At 42.3% G+C, this 24,227-nt stretch overlaps 1 protein-coding gene across 1 annotated transcript in view; it reads left to right on the top strand.

Annotated features, from left to right (window-relative positions):
- The window catches only part of LOC145402101 (prolyl 3-hydroxylase OGFOD1-like), an 89,133-nt gene that overhangs the window by 28,342 nt on the left and 36,564 nt on the right, over positions 1-24,227 (top strand). Inside the window, exons 5-6 of the mRNA XM_080274217.1 lie at positions 11,728-11,853; positions 18,736-18,939. Of these exons, the coding sequence (XP_080130343.1) occupies positions 11,728-11,853; positions 18,736-18,939 (330 nt within the window). The remainder of the gene's footprint in view (positions 1-11,727; positions 11,854-18,735; positions 18,940-24,227) is intronic.

Below are 24,227 nucleotides of genomic sequence, written 5' to 3'. Positions count from 1 at the left end.
AATCGGAAAGTAGAGATGAGGAGAAATATAGTGGAGTCTTTGGCAAAAATGGTGGCATCTCTCTCTCTCTCAAACTAAACACTTGCTTCCATCCTTTCTTCTCCCCCTCCTCCCTCCCCCATCTACAATCTCTCTGTTTCTGTCTGTCTGTCTTTATATATATATATATATATATATATATATATATATATATGTGTGTGTGTGTGTGTGTGTGTGTGTGTGTGCAATTATTATCATAACGAATGGCATGCTCTCAATTGGAAAGTAAAGATGAGGAGAATTGGCAAAAATGGTGGCAGAAGGGAGTAGGCAAGTATGAAGGTGGACGTTAATTGGCCTGCAGGGAAATAATGACAGTTCCACATGCTGATGTCTCGAGAGGATTTCCTGCAGTTGTTCCCTCTAAATATGTTCCAGTGTTTTAATTTGTAATGCTTATATCACAGTAAAGGCATACTTTGCACTGACAATATTATTCACTCCTACAGAATACTGAGAGAGAGAGAGAGATGGGGGACAAGTGGTCACTCCTCACTTCTCTCTCTCTCTCTCTTTCTCTTTCTCTTTCTCTCGTATGCAGATCCAAAATCAGGAGGAGATGCCTCGCATGGGCTAACCAGCCTACTGCAGTTGTTTTCTTTAAATATATTCCTAAGTTTTATTTTATAATACTTATATCACAATAATAAAAGCATACTTTGCACTGACATTACTGTTCACTCCTACAGAATCTTGAAAAAGAGAGAGAGAGAGAGGGAGAGCAGCTGCATATACGAAGAATGAAGATGAGCTTCTCATTGTGTGTGTGTGTGTGTGTGTGTGTGTGTGTGTGTGTTAGCAGAGTAGTCGTAGGGAAGAGGGAGGGATGGGTTGTGATCGGAAAAATGTAGGGAGTTGCTTGTGTCAAGGATGCACACACACACACACACACACACACACACACACACACACACACACGGTTCAAGGTCGGCGGATTAGCAAACTGGTGTGTATGGGGGCAGGGAAGGGGTGATGGGGAGTGCAGCCTGGCAGGTGCTATGAAGAGAGGATAAACGGGATGGGGGGTGGGGGGCATGGGGGAAAGGAGTCGTGAACGAAGAGTGATGGACGAGCTGGGGGAAAAGAAAAAATATGACATTTGCCTCACCTCACCTGTCCAGGTTTCTCTGTCCATGACTGTACCAGTCCAGCAGTCAGAGGCCCACTTTCCGGACGGGACCACTTTCCGGACATGCCTTTGGCTCTATTACATCAGATAGTGGAGGGATTACTGTAGTAAACAGGTATGCACAAGTGTGTTTTTTTATACATAAGTGAAATGTAAGATATTGTAAGTTATATCAAGTAAGTGTTGTGAAACAAGTGTTTTAAAATAAGTTTTACAAGTGCATTGCAATAAGTGTTACTGTTTAGGGTTATTTGTGAAACAGTGATTGGAAATACCTTGAATAGCCCTCTCTCCTATAATGAAAGAAAACCAAAAGTGTATGGGAGAATAAGAAAATGACCTGATTGGCTGTAACTAAATTTTTTCCTTTGTTACTTAGAAAATAATGTTGAATATGTGAGCATTAGCATATTTGTGATGTGAAATACAAAAAATGTAAGTTGTGTATAACATTAGTAATATTTTCACATTGCCCCTGCTTAGTACAAATAAGTCACAATATCTGTACAAGTAATTACAGTACAGTACTTCATATTTAGCCATGCTGCGTGAAACAGCCAGAGCATTTATATCTCAAAGTGCAGTTACCCATAATTATATGTCAAGTGCAAGTATAAGTGGCGTAGTAGAGGGAAATTATTATAATTGACACAAAAAGTGAGTGATAAAAATAAAGAGCTATTCTTTTCCCATACATCTATGGGGCTTAGTGGCGCTATAAAACAGGTGGAAAACCCTATGGGGAGCCACATGGAAAGGGTGATGACTCATCCTTATGACGGTGAGTAAAGAAAAGTAGAAAAAATGATTGGAATATTCCAAGAGGCCGGGCAGTGTTACAATCACCACTCTGGTCAGTGTTACCAACGTTAGCCAACAAGTCCAAGACCACTGGCAGTGGCACGCATCCGGATGAGCCCGAAAAACACGGAAAACCAGTCATCTTTAACTTATCCTTGCTCATCGAAGTGACCACCTGGAGACCTCAGGAGACTCTCATTTGAAAGAGTTGGTGAGTCTTATGTACTGTATACTTAATTTTTTCTCTAGTTATAATTGTTTCGTGGATATTAGGGTTTGAAGTAAGGATATTTTTGCCAGAATCTTGGAAATCCCCTGTAAGGAGGAGTGGGCAGTGGCTGGAAACCCCCGGCGGCTAATGGTTAAAAATCAAGTTAACTAAATGTGTGAGTGGTTGCACAGAATTTATATAGCTACAGTACAGTAATGATTACCATACCATATATGTAAGCAACCATCAGAAATTCAACATTGATGGGATTTGTTATCGATGGCATTTTAAGAAAGTAAGCTGTTGATAATGAAAGAAACCTTTAATTACACTATGCTATTTTGCAAATATTTACACCCAGGACATCCCTGTCACCCATGCACTGATTACGTGATTCACCTCATGTAACTCATCCATGTTGTCTAACACCTCACCTGTGGCTGTCTGGTAGGCTGCCACATGCACTCCCAGTGCCAAGCCTGGGTTCAGTGTTTTTAGATTTGTTCAGCAGGTCATTGGATGTGCTACCTACACTCGTCCTTGGTTTGGTACAATCACACCTTGCTATACGATGAGGCAGTGTCAAGTGAAAACTTATCTCATGGCAATGTACTGTACAGTACAATATAGCAAGGTTGATATAACATGGGTTCGGTGGAGATAAGGAGGAGGCCTATGACCATGTAGCCTAAAAATATCTATCTATCTATCTATTGCCAGACGCCTCAATCCCGTTTGGGGTGGCCACAAACAAATTGCCTCCAAGTCGCCCTGTCCCCCGCCATTTCACTGCCCTGCTCCCAACTCACACCCCCCTCTCTCATATACCTCTCCACCCCATCCCTCCATCTCATCCTTGGCCTCCCCCTCCCTCTTCCCCCCTCCACCTCACTCACATACACTCTCTTCGTCAGTCTTTCACCCTCCATCCTCTCCACATGGCCAAACCACCTCAGTGTGTTCCTCATAACGCTTCCTATGCAAGGAACAAGGAACCAAAGGCCCTTTTAGGTTTGCCTTCGGCGCCTTCAGTATCACCGCACTTTCCACTCGGGTAACATCCTTGCCAGACACAATTTCCAAATCACAAGTTCCAGTATTTCACACCAAAGTTATCGCTTCTTTTCACATGACACTGCACTGTTTATTACACTCTTGTATTGTTATTTGGCGATAGCAGTGGGATTTCAGTGGCCATGCATGCATAAAATGGAATGAAAGGGAGACAGTCACAGTGAATGTAAACATTGGGTAGCAATATTAGCTCACAGAGCTGACTGTCAGCTTGTTCGAGGCACCATTATATGCGTGGGATTGTCGTACACGGCTGCTAGAATTATCGTTCTAGCAAATTGGAATAATTTTACCAGTGTAATGGCAAAACTGGGTATAATATTTAGTTCATTGTTCTAGTGATTTACCACAGTGAACAAAGGTACAGTGAGGCTTGATTATACATAACAGTAGTTGTCCTGTGGGGTCAAGGGACATGTTTTATATCTGAAATTTGGTATAAACGGACCCATTAAAACAAGGTCTCACTGTATGAAGAAATATTTTTATGAATTCCCGGCTGTCAGAATCTGAATTAACCGCCCGGTTCATAAACCCTGCCATGCTGGCCTCAGAAACACAACCACGTTGTTTTGTTCATAATCATCATCATCATCATCATCATCATCATCATCATCATCATCACCATCATTATCTTCATCATTTTCATAATAACTGAAAGATGGAGAGAACAGAGGGATGGCAAAATGAAAATTATAATGAAAAGGAATAAAATGTGGAGTGCTATTTAGCAGTTATTATTTATACATGTGGTATGAATATTTTGGATAATTTCTATCTATCCATCTATTGCCAGATGCCTTAATCCTGTAAGGAGTGGCCACAAACAAATTGCCTCCATATCGCCCAGCTCACGTCCTCCTCTCTCATATACCTCTCCATTCCATCCCTCCATCTCATCCTTGGCCTCCACCTTACTCACATACACTCTCCTCATCAGTCTCTCGCTCTCCATCCTCTCCACATGGCCAAACCACCTCAGTGTATTTCTCCTAATGCATCCTATCACATCCACATCCACACCACAATGCTTCTTCACTTCCTCATTTGTCAGTCTGTCTCTCCATGTGACTCCACATGCTCCTCTCAAATAACTCATTTCCACTGCTCTCACTCTTGACTTCTTTCCCACGAACGAGGTCCAAGCTTCTCTTCCATATGTTAAGAGTTGGTATCACAATACTGTCATGTAGTAACTTTTTCACTTCCATGCTTATTTTCCTATTTCTTATCACTGCTTTCAAGGAACCAGCAACCTTTCTTCGTTGTTGTACCATTTCAAGCACTTCACCCTTTAAACTTCCATCCCTACTCATCACACTACCCAAGTATTTAAACGTAATAGTACTCACATTTTCCATTTCCTCCTTATCCAACCTCACTGTACGTGCACTGACTTCACTTCTCTCTAAGACCATAACTTTACTCTTCCCTACATTCACCTGTAGATTCCATGTCTTACACACTCTCCCAAACTCATCCACCAAGCCATGCAACTCCCCTTCGTCTTCACTTAACAATGCAGTATCATCTGCAAACAACAGTACAGGGAGTTTCCAAATACTGCCCTCTCTCACTAAGGCCACCCCAGCATCCACTGCCCTACCTTGTATCTCTTTTATAACCCCATCCATATACAAATTGAACAACCATGGTGACATGACACATCCTTGTTTCAGTCCAATCTTCAAATAGAAAAATTCACTCAGTTCACTATCCACACGCACTTTAACCTCAGCACCCTCATACAGTCTCTTCATGGCCTTCAACAACTTCCCATCTACTCCATATACTCTTAATACTTTCCACAGTCCTTGTCTATCCACCCTGTCATATGCTTTCTCCAAATCCATGAAGGCTGCATACAACGTCTTTACCTTCTCTAGAAACTTTTCCACTAAAGATCTGAGAATGAATATCTGATCTACACAACCTCTTCCCTTCCTAAAACCCTCTGTTCTTCTCCAACTAATTCCTCTGTTATTTCCTTAACTCTGTCAGTAAGTATCCTACCATATACTTTTCCTATTACACGAAGAAGACAAATGCCCCTGTGATTACCACACACTTCTTTTTCCCCTTTTCCTTTGTACAGGGGAATAGTTATACCTGACATCCAATTCTCCGGGACTCTACCTTCCTGCCAGGCCAATCTGTATATCTTCCACATCCATTTTACTACTATCTCTCCCCCTTGCTTCAGCATTTCACCATGCACTCCATCAATTCCTGGGGCTTTCTCCATTTTACCTTTCTTCATTGCTTCCACACCTTCCATCCTACTAATTTCATTTTCTCTTCTCACATCCCTCCTCCCAGCCATTCCCCAGCAACTTATACTCGCATTACTTTTATTCTCTATGTTCAACAATTCCTTAAAATGTTCTGTCCATCTGCTCACTTAAATATTAAAGATAAAAAATATATGGCAACTTTAACTCTTGTCCCAACATATTCCTCAAAAAAAAAAAAAAAAAAAAAAAAAAAAAAAAGAGGAAGGTATTGAATGGGGTACTTAAAAAGAAACTGGTAGAAAACAAGACAGTTTGTCGGGGAGGGGGGGTGAATCTTAGGAAAAACTACTAAAGGGATGACATTCCCCTTTGGTTGACATACGCTTGGGTTGTGTGAACCATTTCTGTGGATGGGATAGTCTCCCAGCATCACCAAAATTTTTAGGGGAGATTGACTATTAGGAGTCTTTTTTTTTTAAAGTGGCAAAAACTTAGTGTTTTGCAATAAACTTTTTTTTTTTCCTTATCAGTGCCTCTGTAACTGAACTGTCTGTCTGTCTATCTATAGCCAGATGCCATAATCCTGTAAGGGGTGGCCATTTGTCTTTGACTTAATTGTTTTATGGAAAGGGGCACTAACCCTCTGCCAGCCCACTTGTAGACATGTAGGGAACATGTATGGGCTGGTTTTATGGTTACCACCCAGCATTGTAAATGGTTTTGTGGCTTACAGGAAACCATTTGGCTTGTCACTCAATGTTAAGCCATCTGAAAAGGAAAGAAGAGTAATAAAAATTGACAGAATAAATGGGAGAAATAGGAAGAGAGGAGGGCAGACACAGAAAAAGAATGATAAAGGTGATGGTAGAAGTAAGCAGCACTAAATCAAGTGAGTGGATGATGGTTGCTCCCACCTTAAAAAAATAAAAATAAATAAAAATGTGTTAATTAGTGAGGTAAGGGTTAAGAGTTCTGGGCAAAATCCGAGCCCATAACAGAGGATGCAAACCAAAAAATGGCACTGGGAGGGGGGAGGGGATGACTGATGGGAAATATTTTAGTTTTTTGCAACGTGATTCACCCAGTAAATGATCAGTTTTTAATATGCATATATGACAATGATGATGGTGATGATGATGATGATGATGATGATGGTTATTATTATTATTATTATTATTACTATTATTATTATTATTATACATGACTGATGGGAAATATTTTAGTTTTTTACAGCGTGATTCACCCAGTAAATGATCAGTTTGTAATATGCATGTATGATTATGATGATGATGGTGATGATGATGATGATGATGATTATTATTTTTATCCATCCATCCATCCATCCATCCATCATCCAATCCTACATTGCCCCGTGAGGAGCATAGGAGCCCAGGGCTAGGCAGTTGGTCCCGACATTTAAGATGAGAGTGACCAGCCTCACTCATCCCTGAGTGGCATTACATGAGCAATCAACCCCAACCACTCCTTGGATATAAATATTTACCAGCTCAATCCGACTGGAGTGCAATAATTACCCATTAAACCACCCGGTGCAAAATTTGGTTATATGGTTACCACCCAGCATAGTGAATGGTTTCCTGGTGTACAGGAAACCATTTGGCTTGTCACTCATTGTAGAGTCACCCACAGGCAGAAGGAAAAGGAATGAATGAAGGAAAGAAAGATAGAGGAGGGAGAGTACAGTCACCCGTAAGCAGAAGGACAAGGAAAGGATGAAGGAAAGAAAGACAGAAGAGGATGGAAGGAAAGAAGGATGGAAGAGAGGAAAGGGCAGACACCCGAGAGCAGCACTACATCGACTGAGTGGATGGTGGGGGGCTGATGATGATGATTATTTTTATTATTATTATTATTATAAATAAGAATTGCAGGAATATTCCAAGACCATTATAACTTACCTAGGCATTAAAGCAGTAAGTACAGGCTGGGTAATAGTGTTGAGGCCAGACAGGTTGTCCACACAAATGACACCTGTGCCGTGTCTCCCTTTCTGATCCTGAAAGGCAATTTTGACATCTCAACAAGCCCATTGTGTAACTGGTTCTGTACTGCCTGTAGCAGTGCTAGGGGAAGGAGGGTGTAAAATTTGACCACTTCAGGCAGGCCAGCCTGCCCAAAGTTTGGCTGTGTGTGCATTGATAAAAGGAGCAAGGCATGCATCTTTTTGCTAGGTGTGTCAGGAATGTAGGACACTGTCATTTCCATGGTGAAAATGAAAGTAGTGGAGCCTAGTGGTGGATTTGGTGTCTGGCACTGCCTGTGGTACCTCCATTTTTTACCCATCACTGTCTGCCAGAGGGTATTGCCACAGTTCTTCAGCAGGTCAGGCACTTGGGGCTCTGAGGTGAACCATTTCACAAGGTTCCTAATCTTTGTCCAGGTCACTGTCATACATTGTTTTTGCTTCTACATTATCAGCATCTTTATCACTGCTTTTTATGTTCATATTCTCACCAAGTTCCTCCTGACAGTCACTTCACTCTTTTCGTCTAGATTTTTATTGTTTTTTATTGTTGTTTTAATTGAATCAATCTGAAATAAATATTCTTTACCTGAAAGAGGAATGAGAGAGTACATAGAATTGATTCACAAACTAACTTTGGGTGATTTCCACTGAAGAAAAACAACTCCAATATCATTAACGTCAGATGGAATTCACCTGAATAGAGGTCTGTGGAAAATAACCAGGACGGGAGCTGCATGCCACACCTTGCCTGTACATTGTCATGAGGTAGAATGAGGCTACTTAAAATGCCTCAGCCATGCCCGTGTGACAGTGAAATGTCAAATGATCGCCCAGTGTGGGTGAAAATGTGTCTTTAGCTTCTGGGATCAAGAATGCAAAAAAAATAAATAAATAAATAAAATAACTGCCCACCTGGGACAGCATTAACAAAGACCCTATTCAGTGCCGGTGGTAGAAGTTGTTACTTCATATTTGGCCCACTGCATTGGCACCATTGATCATAGATGGATTGCAGCAGGAGTGGCTTAGCAGGTGCTGGGGAAGGGTATTGTTACCATCATTCATGACGATATCCTTCACATTATTGATGTCTCCCAAAATGACGATCAGCGACTTCATTGATCGTCACTTACTTACCGCTTTGTACACTCTAATTAACTCTTTTTCATGTCCATTGCTGTTCCTTGAGGTTATATGTGCACCACAATGAATGTTAGGTATGATCAAGAGGAGGTAAAAAATTTTCAAGAAAGCAAAAGAGGGCACTTTGGGAAAATTTTGGGATTTCACTAGACCAGTTAGCCATACAGTAAACCCTCCCTTAATCAGCATTGCCTTATGTTGGGATTATATATAAGTTCAGAATATCATATTAGAAAATTGACCATGTGGCCAAAAAATTGTCGGCAAAATTGATCCTAAGTTGGCAAAATGCCGACTTATAACAACTCAAACTCGGCATCACGTGAGGCATGAGGCATCAGTGTATCCTTTTCAGACTTGTAGAAGACAAAATTAAGTTGGCACATTGGTTGTTAGACAGCAGTATACTGACTTAGGTGGTATAAACATACCGAGCCGCCGCACCGTGCATGACGTGGAGCTCAGTCTTGCCCCAGCCACCACCACCAACTGGTCTCTCCCGCTTGCTCGTGTTTGTGACAAAGTGTTGCGCACTATTCAAGTGAACTTATCCTGCATCCTGCCATCATGTCATCTGCACGGTACCAAGGGAGCCTCTGGGAAGAAGGGAATAAAGGTGAAGACTCTGAGCCAGCAGGAGAACCTAAAAGTTTTGGCATGAATGGATGCTGGCACCTCCATGTGATCTGTTTTGTGCTGAGTTCGACATCAAACCCAGCACCTTCTACGACATCAAGAAAAACAAAGAGAAAATTTGTGCCTATGCTGTTAGCCTTGACCCAGGCTCTGCCAAGAGGACAAAAAAGAGTATCTGGCCAGTGAAGCACCTGACCTTAGACATTGCTGTGTTTAAGTGGTACAAACAGGAGCATGCCTCTAGTGTGCTTGTGAGAGGTGTGGACTTCCAGCACGCTGCTGTGAGGTTGCCCAAGCATCTGAAGATTCCGGATTTCAAGGCAAGTTCTGGTTGGCTCTTCAAGTTCAGGACCTGACACTGCCTTACTGACCGGAAAGTTGTAGGGGAAAGTGCCAGTGCCGACGAGGCTGCTGTGGAGCGTTTCAGGAAGAAGCTTCACAAAATTCTCAGTTCGTCTGGCCTCGTCCTCTCACAGCTGTACAGTGCCGACAAGACAGGGATATTTTGGAAGTCCATCTCTAACACCAGGCAGGCAGGCAGGCATACATCCCTGGGAGGAAGGCAGCCAAAGACCTTATCTCTGTCTTGTGCTGCGCCAACGCTAACGGGACCCACAGGCTGAAACCCATGGTGACTGGCAGGTCCAAGAAGCCAAGGACCATCAAAAACATCATGGACAAACTCCCGGTGATCTACAGGGGCAACAAGACTGCATGGTTCACCAGGGAGTAGTTTTTGGAGTGGTTTCAAAACCACTTCGTGCCTGCCATCATAAAGTTTCAGACTGAGGAGCTGGGCATTGCCAGGGACGCAGTCAGGGCCGTTCTTCTCCTTGACAATGCCCCAGCACATCCCAGTGCAGAGGAGTTAAAGGCTCTTGGGGGAAGGATCAAGGTGCCTTTCCTACTTCTCAACACCAGCTCCATAATGCAGCCCATGGACCTGGTAGTGATTGAGCAGGAACAAGACCAAGAGGAGGATACCATGGGGGCTCGATCACTTGAAAACTTCGAGGCCTATAACATTCACAGTTCACTGTTCAACTGGGCTGAAGCCTGGGATGAACATAAAGCCTCCACCCTCAGCAGTGCTAGGAACAAATTGCTGCAAGGAACTGATGTGGAGATTAATTTTGCTGGTTTTGACTCAGAGGACTTTGTGGAATCTGCTCATTGTGGTGGAGAACCTGACGTCACAGAGGAGAATATCATAGAGTGGCTGGAATGTGACAGCCAGGACCAGGGCTACCACCATCAGTATGAGGCAGAAATTGCCTCCAGTGTGTCTGAGGAAGCTGCTGCTGCCACTGTGGAGAGTGATAGTTGAGAGTGATAGTAATGAAGGAGGAGACATGCCACCCACAGTGAAGCAGTCATAGCTCTGTTTTTACCTTGATAATCCTCTGGAGGGACTGATACAGTGTGATGGCTTTGAAAAATATTACGATGGACTCAGAGATATCAGAGCTGGTGTGATCAGGAGACAGCATGCTGTTCGGAAGCAGAAGAAAATCTCTGACTTATTTAAGCCAAAGCCAGTACCCAGGGATCCCCAACCCTCCACCAGCAGTGAGTCTTCTTGCAGCTTACTCGGCAGTATTTCCTCAAACTTACCTGAGAACATTTTTGACAGTGATAATGATTAAGTGATAATAGTGAATAAATGTACTGTATATAAAGTGTATGTTAAGTTCAGTAGAGTAAGTCAGTATAGTAATTTTAATACAATAGTAATGTAAATTAGTGATAAAGGCCTGTATTGTTTATACTGTAATATGTTAAGTGTGATGAAATGTACAGTACGGTATGTTAAGTGTGGTGATTTGAAAATTGTGCACAAAAGCAATCTTGAACCCCCCAAACACCTCCACCTTCCACCAAAAGACCTCTTCTGTGGATTACACCCTTCTACTGTATGCAAACACGGTAAGTGATCTTACACACTTTTTTTTTTTTTTTTTTTTTTTTTTTTTTTTTTTTAATGGGGGGGAGAGGTGATTCTCTTAAGTCGTCAGTTCGCCTAAGTCGGCACGGCCACAGCCCCTTTCACGCTGACTAAAGGTGGTTTTACTGTATAACACGGGTTTTTAATGTGCGATTTGCATTTAAAGCTTTTGGATACATTAGCCATGAAAACTGAGAGTCTGCTGCACTGTACCTGTATGTATGGAGATGCATAGGACAAAGGTTACACCACTTTTTAAACTTCACAGTCAACAGAATTGTGTGCATCCTACATGCATTATGAAACATTTTATTGTTTGGATCATCCAACCTGTGAGTTTGAGCTGAAAAACTTGAAAGTTTGAGTGATGTGTAAATGGAATTGTGGGCTATTTTGCTGGGCACTCTGTTGATGGTATGCCTACTTCTCTGATTTCTGGTTACTGTTTACCCATGTTTTGATGTGCAATAAGGTTATTATGTTGATGATTATCAACCACTACATTCAAAGTTTTGTGTGTGTTGCCAGGTGTCGGAAGTGCTGTCACAAGACAAGGTGCGCCTCTCAGTTAATGGTTGGTTCCATGGACCACCTGTAGAATGTCGAGAGAGACACTTCAGCCCCCTAACTCCACTCCTCCCAGGCCACATTGAGGTGAGTTTCAGCCACACAGATAATTCCATTACTTAATATTCCCAGTCACTGCAGGTACACACAGCCATAGCTTTTTACCTTGGAAAACAAAAATTTTTGCATACTGTAGTAGTAAACCTCCACCCAAATAAGGTTATAGGCTAGATGAAACTGTTGAGAGGTGCCCCCATGAGGGGGAGGGGGATGGCAGTGAAGGGTGATTAGATTTTTGATGGTTTGTATTTTTAATGGTGATTCAGTTGTAGAAATGGATGCGGTTTCACAGTGAACTTGTCTCTCTTAGAAGTGTTCTTTTTGTGGGACATATTTCTTTGTGTGGCTCTGGTAGGATGCTGTTTGACTAGTAGTTTTTTATGGCTGTGTTTGTGTTGTGTAGTGTTGGATGATGGATTTTTTTTTTTTGGGGGGGGGGGATGGGGGTTAACAACATACAGTTTAACCCCTACACCGCGGGCTTGTTTACCAATGACTTGCGTTTGCCGCGGGGTTATTTGGGCTCCGACAGACTCTCAAAAAATATTTGCCAAAAATCAGTTATTAGTCCTAGAATAATAAAATTACATATGCTTATGGCACATACCTTCAGCTTTCTCCTGGAATGATTGTTGAGACTTCGTCAGTTACCGTAGGACTTGTGGAGACCTCTGAAGTAGGGTAACGAAGTCTCCACTTTACACTTCCCGACAACCCGTAATATGATTACCACAGCCAGATACAAACACTATAAACACTATTCTACAATTTTCAAGTAGTTTGGGATCCATACTAAAAAAAAAAAAAACACTGTGAAAGCAATGGAAATTACGAGTGCGTCTGATCGTCGCACTGGCACTAGTTCGCTCTTAGTAGTCTGTCATTTATTATTCATAAAACCCCTCACACTTTATATTTCTATTACTACATAACACTTATATATATCTACAGTCTTTATTCATAAGTTTCCTTCAGTAGTATTAGTTTATTGTCACTGTAGGGATTCAATTTCTTGCAGTAAAATACGTAGCATTCACTTTCTCGTCCTGTATACTGGCATTGAGAGTGAATGTCACTTTCATCTTCACTCTCATAACTCATAGCATTCAGACATGCTAGAGTGAAACTTTCACTTTCATTACTCCTAGGGTATATACTCGTATTCTTATAATACTACTCATTTACATTTCTATTTACGTTCTCTATTTTATTTACGTTATTTACATTTCTATTTTATTTACACTGTGTTGTGCACTGTCACTTGAAATAACTTATAAAACTATTTTCCATTGTTCACGTATATTTACATTCATTACTTTCACTTGCTGTTTACACATTATTTACAATTCCACTTGCACTGTTTTACTCAATAGAAAGATCGTAGTCACTCTTTTATCAATTGTCAGCCCTTTACCTCTTTCCACACGAGGTTTAGTAGGGGGTAAAGGTCACAGGGCCATTTGCATGGGGGTGAAAAAAGGCCTTGAAGTCAGCAAGAAGAAACATACGTACTCTCGCTTTGGAAGTTGAGAGTAACCTGATAACGGAGGGCCAGCTGGAGGCCTGCTAAGGGGTTATTCAGAGTTACCAATATTACTTCTTGAAACAGCTAAGTCTAGCACTGATATGATTGGCAGGAAATCTAGACAATACATTATAAATTTGGTAGTTCCAGGTGAATGTAAATATCACTTAGGCTTCTCCCTTCCCTCCTTACATGTATATTTATTTCGAAAATAGATTAGAGGCCTACTTGGGAGATATATATTCAGAGCTACCAATGTTAGATCTTGAAACATCTTAGTTTAGCACTGATATGATTGGCAGGAAATGTAGACAATACATTATAAATTAGGTAGTTCCAGGTGAATGTAAATATCACTTAGGCTTCTCCCTTCCCTCCTTACATGTATATTTATTACGAAAATAGATTATAGGGCATATTTCAAGGGGAAAAAAACAGCGAAAATTAGCGAACGAGTGCACGTGAGGTGTTGTCAGGTGATAATTAGCCAATTCCAGGTGTTTGGCACTCTCACTTACCTTATTTCTTTCTTGTATATATTATTTGGTATAAGAATAGGACATAGGGCTTATTTCAATGGATGAAATCAGTGAAAAATTCCAGGGAAGATTTACTTAGCGTAGCACGGCCGGCCAGGCGAGAGGATAGGGTAATGGAGGGGGGGTAGGGAGGGGAGTCAAGAATGGGGAGAAATGGCTAAATTGTCAACAATGGATGGGAGTACAGATGAGATTAGGAGTGCTGACTAGTGTTGGACATTGGCAGTACTGATAGATGATACAAGCCCCCACTTGGAAGCCCGGGTGAATTCAAAATAACACAGAATCACAAAAGCGACGCCCCGCGGTATGATCCCTTGCTCCCAAGCATCACGAAAGTGACGCCCCGCGGTTAAGGGGTTAATGGATCAAGTCCTGAGGCAGATGACAATTGCCGTCCTATATTTGCAGCACCTGTTTCGGATGAAGGAGAGTATATCTATCATTGTGCATTTTTAAAATTTTAGTATTGTTAGAATTTTAATATTTTTATCTATCTATCTATCTATTGCCAGACGCCTTAATCCCATACGGGGTGGCCACAAACAAATCGCCTCCTACGTTGCCCTGTTCCCCGCCATTTCACTGCCGTGCTCCCAATTCACAGCCCCCTCTCTCATATAGCTCACTACTCCATCCCTCCATATCATCCTTGGCCTTCCCCTCCCTCTATCCCCCTCCACCTCACTCACATACACTCTTCTTGTCAGTCTCTCACTCCATCCTCTCCACATGGCCAAGCCACCTCAGTGTGTTTCTCCTAACGCTTCCTATCACATCCACATTCACACCACAACACTCCTTCACTTCCTCATTTGTCAGTCTGTCTCTCTAGACGTTGTTAGAATTTTTTTTTTTTTTTTCCAGGTTTGTGTCTGGTTCTTACGTAAACCATGTGATGTAAAAAAATAGTTGACTGATCATAGGGGAGAAGAGTGTCATCCAGTGTGCACTTTTAATAGGCTAAGAAACTGCAGCTGATAACAGTGTATATTCAGTGGATTGCTTAAGCTCACGGAAAGATTAGATGTGAATAGGGTGGTGAAAGGGATGTATCTGAGCAAGTTTGAAGGTGGGAGGAGGCATGGTAGGTCAAGAAATAGGTGGATGGATATGGTAAACGAGTTCCTAAGGAAGCGAGGTATGGAGGTTGATCAGGCTAGAGAACTCATAATGGATCAAGCTGGTTGGAAGAATTTTGTACAGAGAAATGTTTGACAAGGGTTTGGCTGTTTTTCCCAGTGATGTGATATTCATTATTAAGCACATATTTTATGTGGAAAGATGTGCCTTTCTGGTGGAGTTAGGATTCCATGGACTTGAATGATGAATGATTGAGAATGTAAATTATTTGTTAAGGCCGAGGTTCCTAATTTGTCCTACATTTTTTATTTATTTATTTTTTCCTCTCTCTCTCTCTCTCTCTCTCTCTCTCTCCTCCAGACCTTAGCTCACCCTATTCTCAGTTGAGAAGTGAGATCTGGAAGGTAATGTTATGTTCAGTGTAGTTTTAAACTTTCAAGCTTTTTATTTGTTTTTTATTATTATTAATATATATATTTTTTACTTAGTATTTGTGGTAGGTGGGGGCGCTTGTGGTAGGTGGGGGCGCTCACCATCCACTCACTCGATGTAGTGCTGCTCTCGGGTGTCTGCCCTTTCCTCTCCATCCTTCAGTCCTTCCTCTCTCTTCTGTCTTTCTTTCCTTCATTCTTTCCTTGTCCTTCTGCCTACCGGTGACTTTACAGTCTGTCTTCTGTCTTTCATTCCTTCATTCTTTCCTCTTCCTTCAGCCTGTGGGTGACTCTACGTTGAGTGACTAGCCAAATGGTTTCCTGTACACCAGGAAAGCATTTACTATGCTGGGTGGTAACCATATAACCAGATTTTGGCGCCTGGTGGTTGTAGTGGGTAATTATTGCGCTCCAGTCGGATTGAGCCGGTGAAGGTTTATATCCAAGGGATGGTTGGGGTTTATTGCTCATGTAATACCACTCAGGGATGAGTGAGGCTGGTCACTCTCATCTTAAATGTCGGGACCAACTGCCTGGGCCCAGGCTCCTGCGCTCCTCGTGGGGCAGTGTAGGATTGGATGATGGATGGATGGATGGATGTTATATAAATTATTTCTATCAATCTATCTATCTATAGCTCGACACCCTAATCCCGCAAAGGGTGGCCGCAGACAAAACGCCTCCAAGTCGCTCTGTCACCCACCATTTGACTACCCTCCCCCCAACTCATCCCCCCCCTCCCTCATATACCTCTCAACTCCATCCCTCCACCTCATCCTCAGTCTACCTCTCCCTCTCCCTCCCTCCACCTCACCTACATACACCCTCTTAGTCACTCTTTCATTCTCCATTCTCTCCACATGTCCAATCCACCTCAGTGTATTTCTCCTAACCTTCTCAACCACATCCACCCCACAGCATTCCTTCACTTCTTCATTCGTCAACCTGTCCCTCCATGTCACTCCACATGCTCCTCTCAAGTAACTCATTTCCACTGCTCTCACTCTTGACTTGTTCCCCTCTTGCAAGGTCCATGCCTCGCTTCCATACGTCAGGGTAGGGATCACAATACTATCATGCAGTGACTTCTTAACTTCCATACTCACCTCCCTATTTCTCATCACTGCTTTCATTGTACCTATAACCTTCCATCCCTGCTGTACCCTTTCACGCACTTCATCCCCCAAAGTTCCATCCTTACTCATCACACTACACAAGTACTTGAATGCACTCACATTCTCCATATCCTCACCATCTAACCTCACTGCACACTCTGTGACTTCATTCCTCTCAAATACCATAACTTTACTTTTGTTTATATTAACTTTCAGATTCCTCCTCCTACACACTGTCCCAAATTCATTCACCAAACCTTGCAACTCCCATTCATCTTCACTCAACAGTACTGTATCATCAGCAAACAGCAACACCGGGAGCTTCCAAATCTCACCCTCATTCATTAGAGCCACCCCTACATCCACTGCCCTACCCTGCACCTCCTTTACAACCCCATCCATGTATATATTAAACAGCCATGGAGACATCACACAACCCTGTTTCAGTCCCACAGTGAGATGAAAGAACTCACTCAGCTCACCATCCACTCGCACCGTAGCCCTAGCTCCCTCGTACATACTCTTCACAGCACTCAACAATTTCCCCTCCAATCCATATATTCTTAATACCTTCCACATACCTTGCCTATCTATTCTGTCATAAGCTTTCTCCAAATCCATGAAGCCAGCATACACTTTCCTTCCCATCTCTAGATACTTCTCCACTAAACATCTTAGAACAAATATCTGATCTACACACCCTTTTCCCTTCCTAAATCCCCCTTGTTCTCCTCCAACTAGCTCCTCTGTCATATGCCTAACCCTATCAATGAGTATTCTACCATATATTTTACCAGTCACACTAAGAAGGCAAATACCCCTGTGGTTACCACATACTTCTCTCTCCCCTTTTCCTTTGTATAAAGGAACAATTATACCTGATTTCCAGTCCTCTGGAACCCTTCCCTCTTCCCAAGCCAATATACACAACTTCCATATCCACTCCACAATAATGTCACCCTCATACCTAAGCATTTCACCACACACTCCATCAATTCCTGGGGCCTTTCCCAACTTAATCTTCTTCATTGCTTCCACTACTTCCGCCCTACTGATCTCTTCCTCCCTCCTCTCATCTCCTCTTCTCCCAGCCATTCCCCAACCACTTATACTCGCACTGCTCTCACTCTCTACATTCAACAAATCCTCAAAGTGCTCCTTCCATCTCCTCAATTTCTCTCTCGTCTCCACCAGCAATCTATTATTCCTATCTTTCACTCCCCTACTATTTCCCCTTTCACACTGCCTTACTTTCCTTACCTCCTTCCAAAACAATTTCTTACTCTCCCTCCATTTCACACTCAGATTCCTCCCAAACTCTTCATCCACTTTCTTCTTACTCTCCTTCACCAGTCTCTTAACCTCCCTTCTCCTGCTCACATACACCTCTCTCTTCTCTCTTTCATCATCTCCCCTACCTCTACTCGCTAACCATTCACTATATGCCTTCTTCTTTTGTTCCACAGCTCGTTTCACCTCATCATTCCACCATGCTGTCCCTTGCACACCCTTGCATCTCCTCCTCACTCCACAAACCGCCTCACACACTGTGCCTATCTCTTCCGTGAATATCTTACATACGTCTTCCACCCCTTCCATCTGATCTAGCTCATACCTTCCCAATCTTTCTTCCACTATGCTCTTATACTCTGTCATTTTCTCACTGTCTTGCAATTTCTCCACTCTTCTCACAGGAGCTGCTTCCTCCTGTCCTCCCCTTCGTCTCCTCAACCATTTTCTTTGCAGCTCTACCTTGGCCATCACTAAGTGATGGTCCGAGACTCCATTCCCCCACCTTCTCCACACTCTTGCATCCAACACTTGTCTTCTCATTCGCTCATCCACACACACGTAGTTTATCATTGCCTTTCGTTCAACAAGTTCACCATGCCTCCTCCTCATTACTCTCCATGTATACCAGTGGATCATCTTATGACGAAAGTAGGTGTTGGCTATTGCCAACCCCTTACAAGCACAGATGTCCACCAAAGCACTACCATTCCCATCTACTTCAGCTGGCACACCCCACTGACCAACCACTCCATCCACTCGTACATTCCCAATTTTGCCATTTATGTCTCCAATCAAACAGCACTCTCTCGCTCCTCTCAAACTTGTCCATACATGCTTCTGCTCTCGCCCAAAACTGTGTATGTATTAATTTATTGATTTTCTTTGAACTAGCATTTAATTGAAGTGTGTTGTATTTTTTTCAGGAGGAGGAAGTATATGCTTGGGTGAACCACATATACTTGGATCAGGGAACCCAGCAAAAAATCAGACAAAAGTTTCTAACAGAGTCGGCCATTGAGCTTGAGAACTTTTTGACTGAGGACAAGTATGAAGAGCTTTCCAAGGTCTTGAAGGCAGGAGGGTTACCTTGGGAAAGAATTGGGCCAGCAAATAAACAATCTATCCAAGTAAGAGATCTGGTATTCCTGCTCTTAGTCAGATTACTCTCTTCACTTTGAGGATGACTTTTTTTTTTGCGAGAATGGTATGAAGAGCACTCCAAGGCCTTGAAGTCACAATGGTTAACTAGGGAAAGCATTGGGCTGGCTGGTAAAGTCAGGTCAAGTAAACAATTGTGCTTTCTTGTTTTTAGTCGGATAAACCTCTTCCCTGTTTTTTTTTTTCCCTTCTGTCTCTAGATGTTTTTATTAAACTTCAGTGAGAAGTTTTGAACTTGAAAAGTTAATTATATCATTCATGAGCTTACACCTAGAAAGTATTCTGAATTGAATGTACGCTACTAGCAGTAGCTAGAAGTAAATAAAAAATACATCCTCTGAGTGCAGGAGTTAAGTAGGTACAATTTTATCTTAGTAATCTTTCTTGTCAGTCAGAATAATAAGATTAGGTGTACTTTCCTTTCCCCAGTGCCCTTAGAGGGATACTGTGGGATTGGTGAGTTTTACAGTCTCTTCAGGCATTTAGAATCAGGAAAGCAGTTGTGCTCTTCCTTTATAGGTAATGCTGGTTTCATATTAGTTGGCTGGCTGCTGTCTAACTGGTAGGTAGTATGTGAGTATGGTGTGTTGCTACATACGTGGTGACTCCTCATGCAATCATTTTATGCTAAGCCAGAGGGTTCAGTCATAAGTACAGTAAACTCTCAGTTATCCATCGTCGCAATATCCAACACTGCTGGCTTGGCTCTGTTAAAGCAATATCCGGCAAAATTATGCAATATTGAGCGCCGAAACGGGATGTAACCAGCAGTTCTGTGCTATATCCTGCATTGAGTTGTATCAACCAGCTTGAAAATGATAGCCAACTGGCACTTTATTACTGTATTACTGTGCTGTATCAATATTTTATTGTAATTCATGCATAATTATCATCTTTATCTGATGGGAAAGTTGTTGGTATAGGGGTTGGAGATGAATGGTAATGCAATATCCGGCTCAGTGCCAAATATTGAGCCACTGGGGGGTGCTATGCAGTATCTGGCAGTTTGCTTTGACCGGCACTGGGCATGATTGAATTACAGCAGATTATTGAGAGTTTACTGTACAAAGCTCTGACCTGAAAGTCCTAGCACAGATTCACACATACACACCACTTTCCTAACATAAACATTGATATTGAAAATAGTAGTACTTAGGGGTAGGGAAGAGAGAATACCGTACTGCCAGCATATTCCATGCTTGTCATAGACAGCTAAAAAGAGAAGGTGGTGTGGATCAGGCCTTACTACGTATACCCTTATCCCCCCCACACACACACACACACACACACACACACACACACACACACACACACACACACACACACACACACACACACAAAAAAAAAAGAATAAAGCTTCATATATGGGTTCCATGCCTGTCCAGGGCTTAGTAATGCAAGTTTTAAAAACATTTCTTAAAATGTACAAAGGTGCAGGGATGGCAATTTGCCAAAAACCATTGGAACAAGGTCAGGGCAGTAAAACAATTTATTTATTTATTTATTTATTTTTTGATGTGTCCGACTCTCGGCGTAGGCTTCTTGGCCCGTTACCATTGCCCAGTTGTCCTCCTACGTCCACACACAGCTCCACATGTCACCACTTTGGCACAAACACCCACCATCCATATTGAATACATGCTAGGACTGTCATACAGGACTGGTGTATTAGTATTAGTGGGGGTATTTTTATGACATGTCGGCGGGTTGTCTGGTAAATCAGTAAAGTTTGCTTTAATGACATTTAAATCCTTAAACTGTTCCCTGCCCCAGCGGGGATTCAAACCTGGGTCCATTAGGACTGCATGCCAACTTTCTACTGATTCGACCACCGCATTCCCCATGGCGACCCTGTATCTTTTTTTTTTTTTTTTTTTTTTTTTTTTTTTCATACTTTTGTGTGCTGTATAGTTGGTTAATAGTTATACCTTTATCATAACACTTTTTGGGCACACTTATATTACTACATAATATTACACAGAGTAAAAAAAAAAAAAAAAATGTAAGGATGGGATTACATGTCTTATTGCCTTGACCCTGTTCTGATGGTATTTGGTACACTGCCATCCCTTCATCTTCATACTTTTATGAATTTTTGTATTGCTTGTCTTACTGATTTTTAAAACATCTTTGTAAGAAAGCTCCAAAGGTTTTTGTGAATTATTGTGTGTAAGAGCATCATAGTAGTGAAGGGATTAATGAAGGCTCTGACTAATGCATTTCCATTTGAAATAGCTGGGTAAAATCATACTGAAATAATAATAAGGAACACTGAGAGAGTGTAACACTCATACCTTGCAATCTGACTTTGACAGAATTTCTACTTAGCATTATGACCATTACATTTGAATGATTGTTCTCAAACTTCAGTTACTTCGTTCTTGCCTGACCAGTAAATCTCTTCACTAAGTTTTGTCCAAATTGGATCAAAAGTGTTGGTTAATAGCCAAAGGTGGCTGTTGTGTATATATACACAATGACTTATCTTGCTCTTGAGTTCCTGAACTCGATTCTTCTGAATTCTCTACAGTCTAGCTTCGGCTTTCCTGTCATTCTCTGACTAAATATATCTGCACTGTTTACTTATCCTCTAATTCTACTGACTATCACAAATTCTTTGACTATGATGGAACACATTCTATCCATTTCTCCTTTCTCTGAAATCTGCATTTTAGGAGATTTTAGTGTTCACCAACATCTTTGGCTCTCCTCTCCTTTCACTGATCCACCTGGTGAACAAGCCTACACTCAACCCCCTGCTATCGTGCATTCAGTTATCGCGGTTATCTGCTATCACGCACACATCAAATGCACAACCATACATGCTATCACGCATCCCAAGACCGCTATCACGCATCGAGTTTGAAGACAGGCTAAGTGAAACTTATTCACACGGCACTTCATACGAGGTTTGCCGAGGATACAATGGTTAATCGGAACGGTAACAAGGTAAAATTGCTGATGATACCTCGGGCATTTGGAATGCATCTGAATGGATTCCTGCCGAGGATACAACGGGCAAAACAGTGTGACTAAAACCCAGGCGACTCGGCAGAATATATCGTACTACAGCATTGAAATTTAGCCTAAAACTGAATCCGTATTAATACTGTATTTTAGAATTAATATCAATCGTTTTGAAACCCTTATAAAGAGTTAATATTTCCTATGCCGAGAAAACTGTGATGTCGATAAAGTAATCACGTGTTTATAACTGAGACGGAGCCCTGGCAACAGTACTGTGTGAGGAACATGTGTGATAGCGTACAAGTTTTGTTCCACTTAAATCTTCCTTGGCCGTTCCTGATACGATGAACTGTGTGATACCCCCTTTAGCTGTGGACACTAAGAAATCATGGAGACAGCTAAAGAGATCTGGTGGCAACTAAGTCACTCCCAAGCCTCGGAACCCTTCAAACCACCCAAGCCTTAATCCTTATAAAAGTTTGATGGCCTTTTATGTTGTTTATTTATTGATTATAATGTTGTTATTAATATAATAATGCTTTATTTCATGTTGGAGGAGAGATTGGCAGGAAATCGTAGGCATAAAGTGGTTAAAAGTTAGAAAAATGGGCCACCGAAAACCAATTAGATATTTTCCCATTGTTTGTTCAGTTCAGCTATCACGAATTCAGCTATCACACACGTTTGCTGTAACAAATTAGGCGCAATAGCGGGGGGTTGAGTGTACACCTTTTCTATCCTTAACCCCTAAAGTACTAATCTCATCGATCAGGCTTTTTGCACAATTTCTTAAAAGGACGAGCAACACCGATCGTGCAACATCCACAAAAAACTGGCAGCAGCTGGCTCCACCCCAACTGTGATGCAGATGACTTCTAACCAATCAGAACTAAGTGTTGGACACACCAGAGGGGGGACCCAGACCAGTACCCAAGTGGTGGGGGACCCCCCACCTCCCTCTCGCCACGTCCCTCTACCCCACTACCTTGTTGCTACCCTACCTCCCACCACTCCTACCACCACCACCACAACTCCTACACCCTCCTCATGCATCCCCCCCCCTCCCATGTGGATCTCCCCATGACTTGGGGAGGATATTTCCCCCCTACTCTCCCTCCATATCCCCGTACTCTACTTTGTGTCTTGTGGTGGTCTCCTCCCATCCCTCCATCCCCATACTCCCCCTCCTGGCCGTACCACCTCCCACCACCACCCCCAACCCCCCACCCCAACCCCTACCCTCACCTCCACCCCCTAGCACGCAGTATCTTTACCTCCCCAGCCTCGAATATTGCGTAATTTTTACAGTTTATGGCGCGTGTTTTTGAATCATTACCTGTAATTTATTCATGTCTTTGCATACAGATATGCACACCACAATTATTTTAGCTGCCTTTATTCACAATCCACTCGAAAAAGAAATTTTATTTTATGCCGACGCATGCAAACATGTATGAGCCTTCAAAAACGAAACGAAACGAAACGAAAACTAGCTAGATTTGGCATCTCGGGGGGGAGGGGAGGAGGGAGGGGAATGGGGGGAGGGGAGGTTAGGCGAGGGGAGGGAAAGGAAGGGAGGAAAGAGGAGGGGAGGGAAAGGAAGGGGAGGGAGGGGACTGGAGGTGTGGGGAGGGGAGGATAATTTTTACTGTTTATCATATTTTTATTGGGAGGTTCATGACCATTTTCCCTAGGTAGATTTGACAGCTCAGTGGGGAGGGGAGGGGGGAGGGGAAGTTAGGGGAGGGGAGGGGAGAGAAGGGGAGGATAATTTTTACTATTTATCATATTTATTGGGGGGGGGGGGTTGTCACCATTTTATTTTCTTCTAAGCACATAACAGTGGTTTATAACATCAATACATAGCAAAAAAAAATTGATTTTGGTTATTTTTGTACCTATTTTTGTGAAGAAAACAGGTGCGAGCAGCGTATTTTCTTTCTCTCGAGGGCCATGACAGGTAACTATTATAAAATTTGACGGGCTATAGCTCAGTAACTATTGGGTCTAGGAGAGTGGGGTTTGTGTTTTCAGGTGTGTAAATTCAAGCTCTATAAATTAGGCATAAAACTTTTAACTTTTGAGAAAGTTGAAAAATGGGCCTGTTTTTGCATCCTGGAGGGCAGTCGAGTCTGGAAAACTGCATACCCTAGGGGTTAATGACCTAGAGCAGCTTGTACAGCATCCTACCCATATCCCTGACCGCCTTGGAGAGAGCTCCAACATACTTGACCTCTTCCTTACAACTAATCCTTCTGCTTGCACTTAATCTTTTCTCTCCGTTGGGCTC

The sequence above is a fragment of the Coenobita brevimanus genome, chromosome 57, assembly GCF_032717465.1.
Source record: "Coenobita brevimanus isolate Jiangsu-jjx chromosome 57, ASM3271746v2, whole genome shotgun sequence".
NCBI classification, from domain to species: Eukaryota; Metazoa; Arthropoda; class Malacostraca; order Decapoda; family Coenobitidae; genus Coenobita; species Coenobita brevimanus.
Note: the sequence above shows the minus strand (reverse complement) of the source record. Positions and strands in the feature narration are given on the sequence as shown.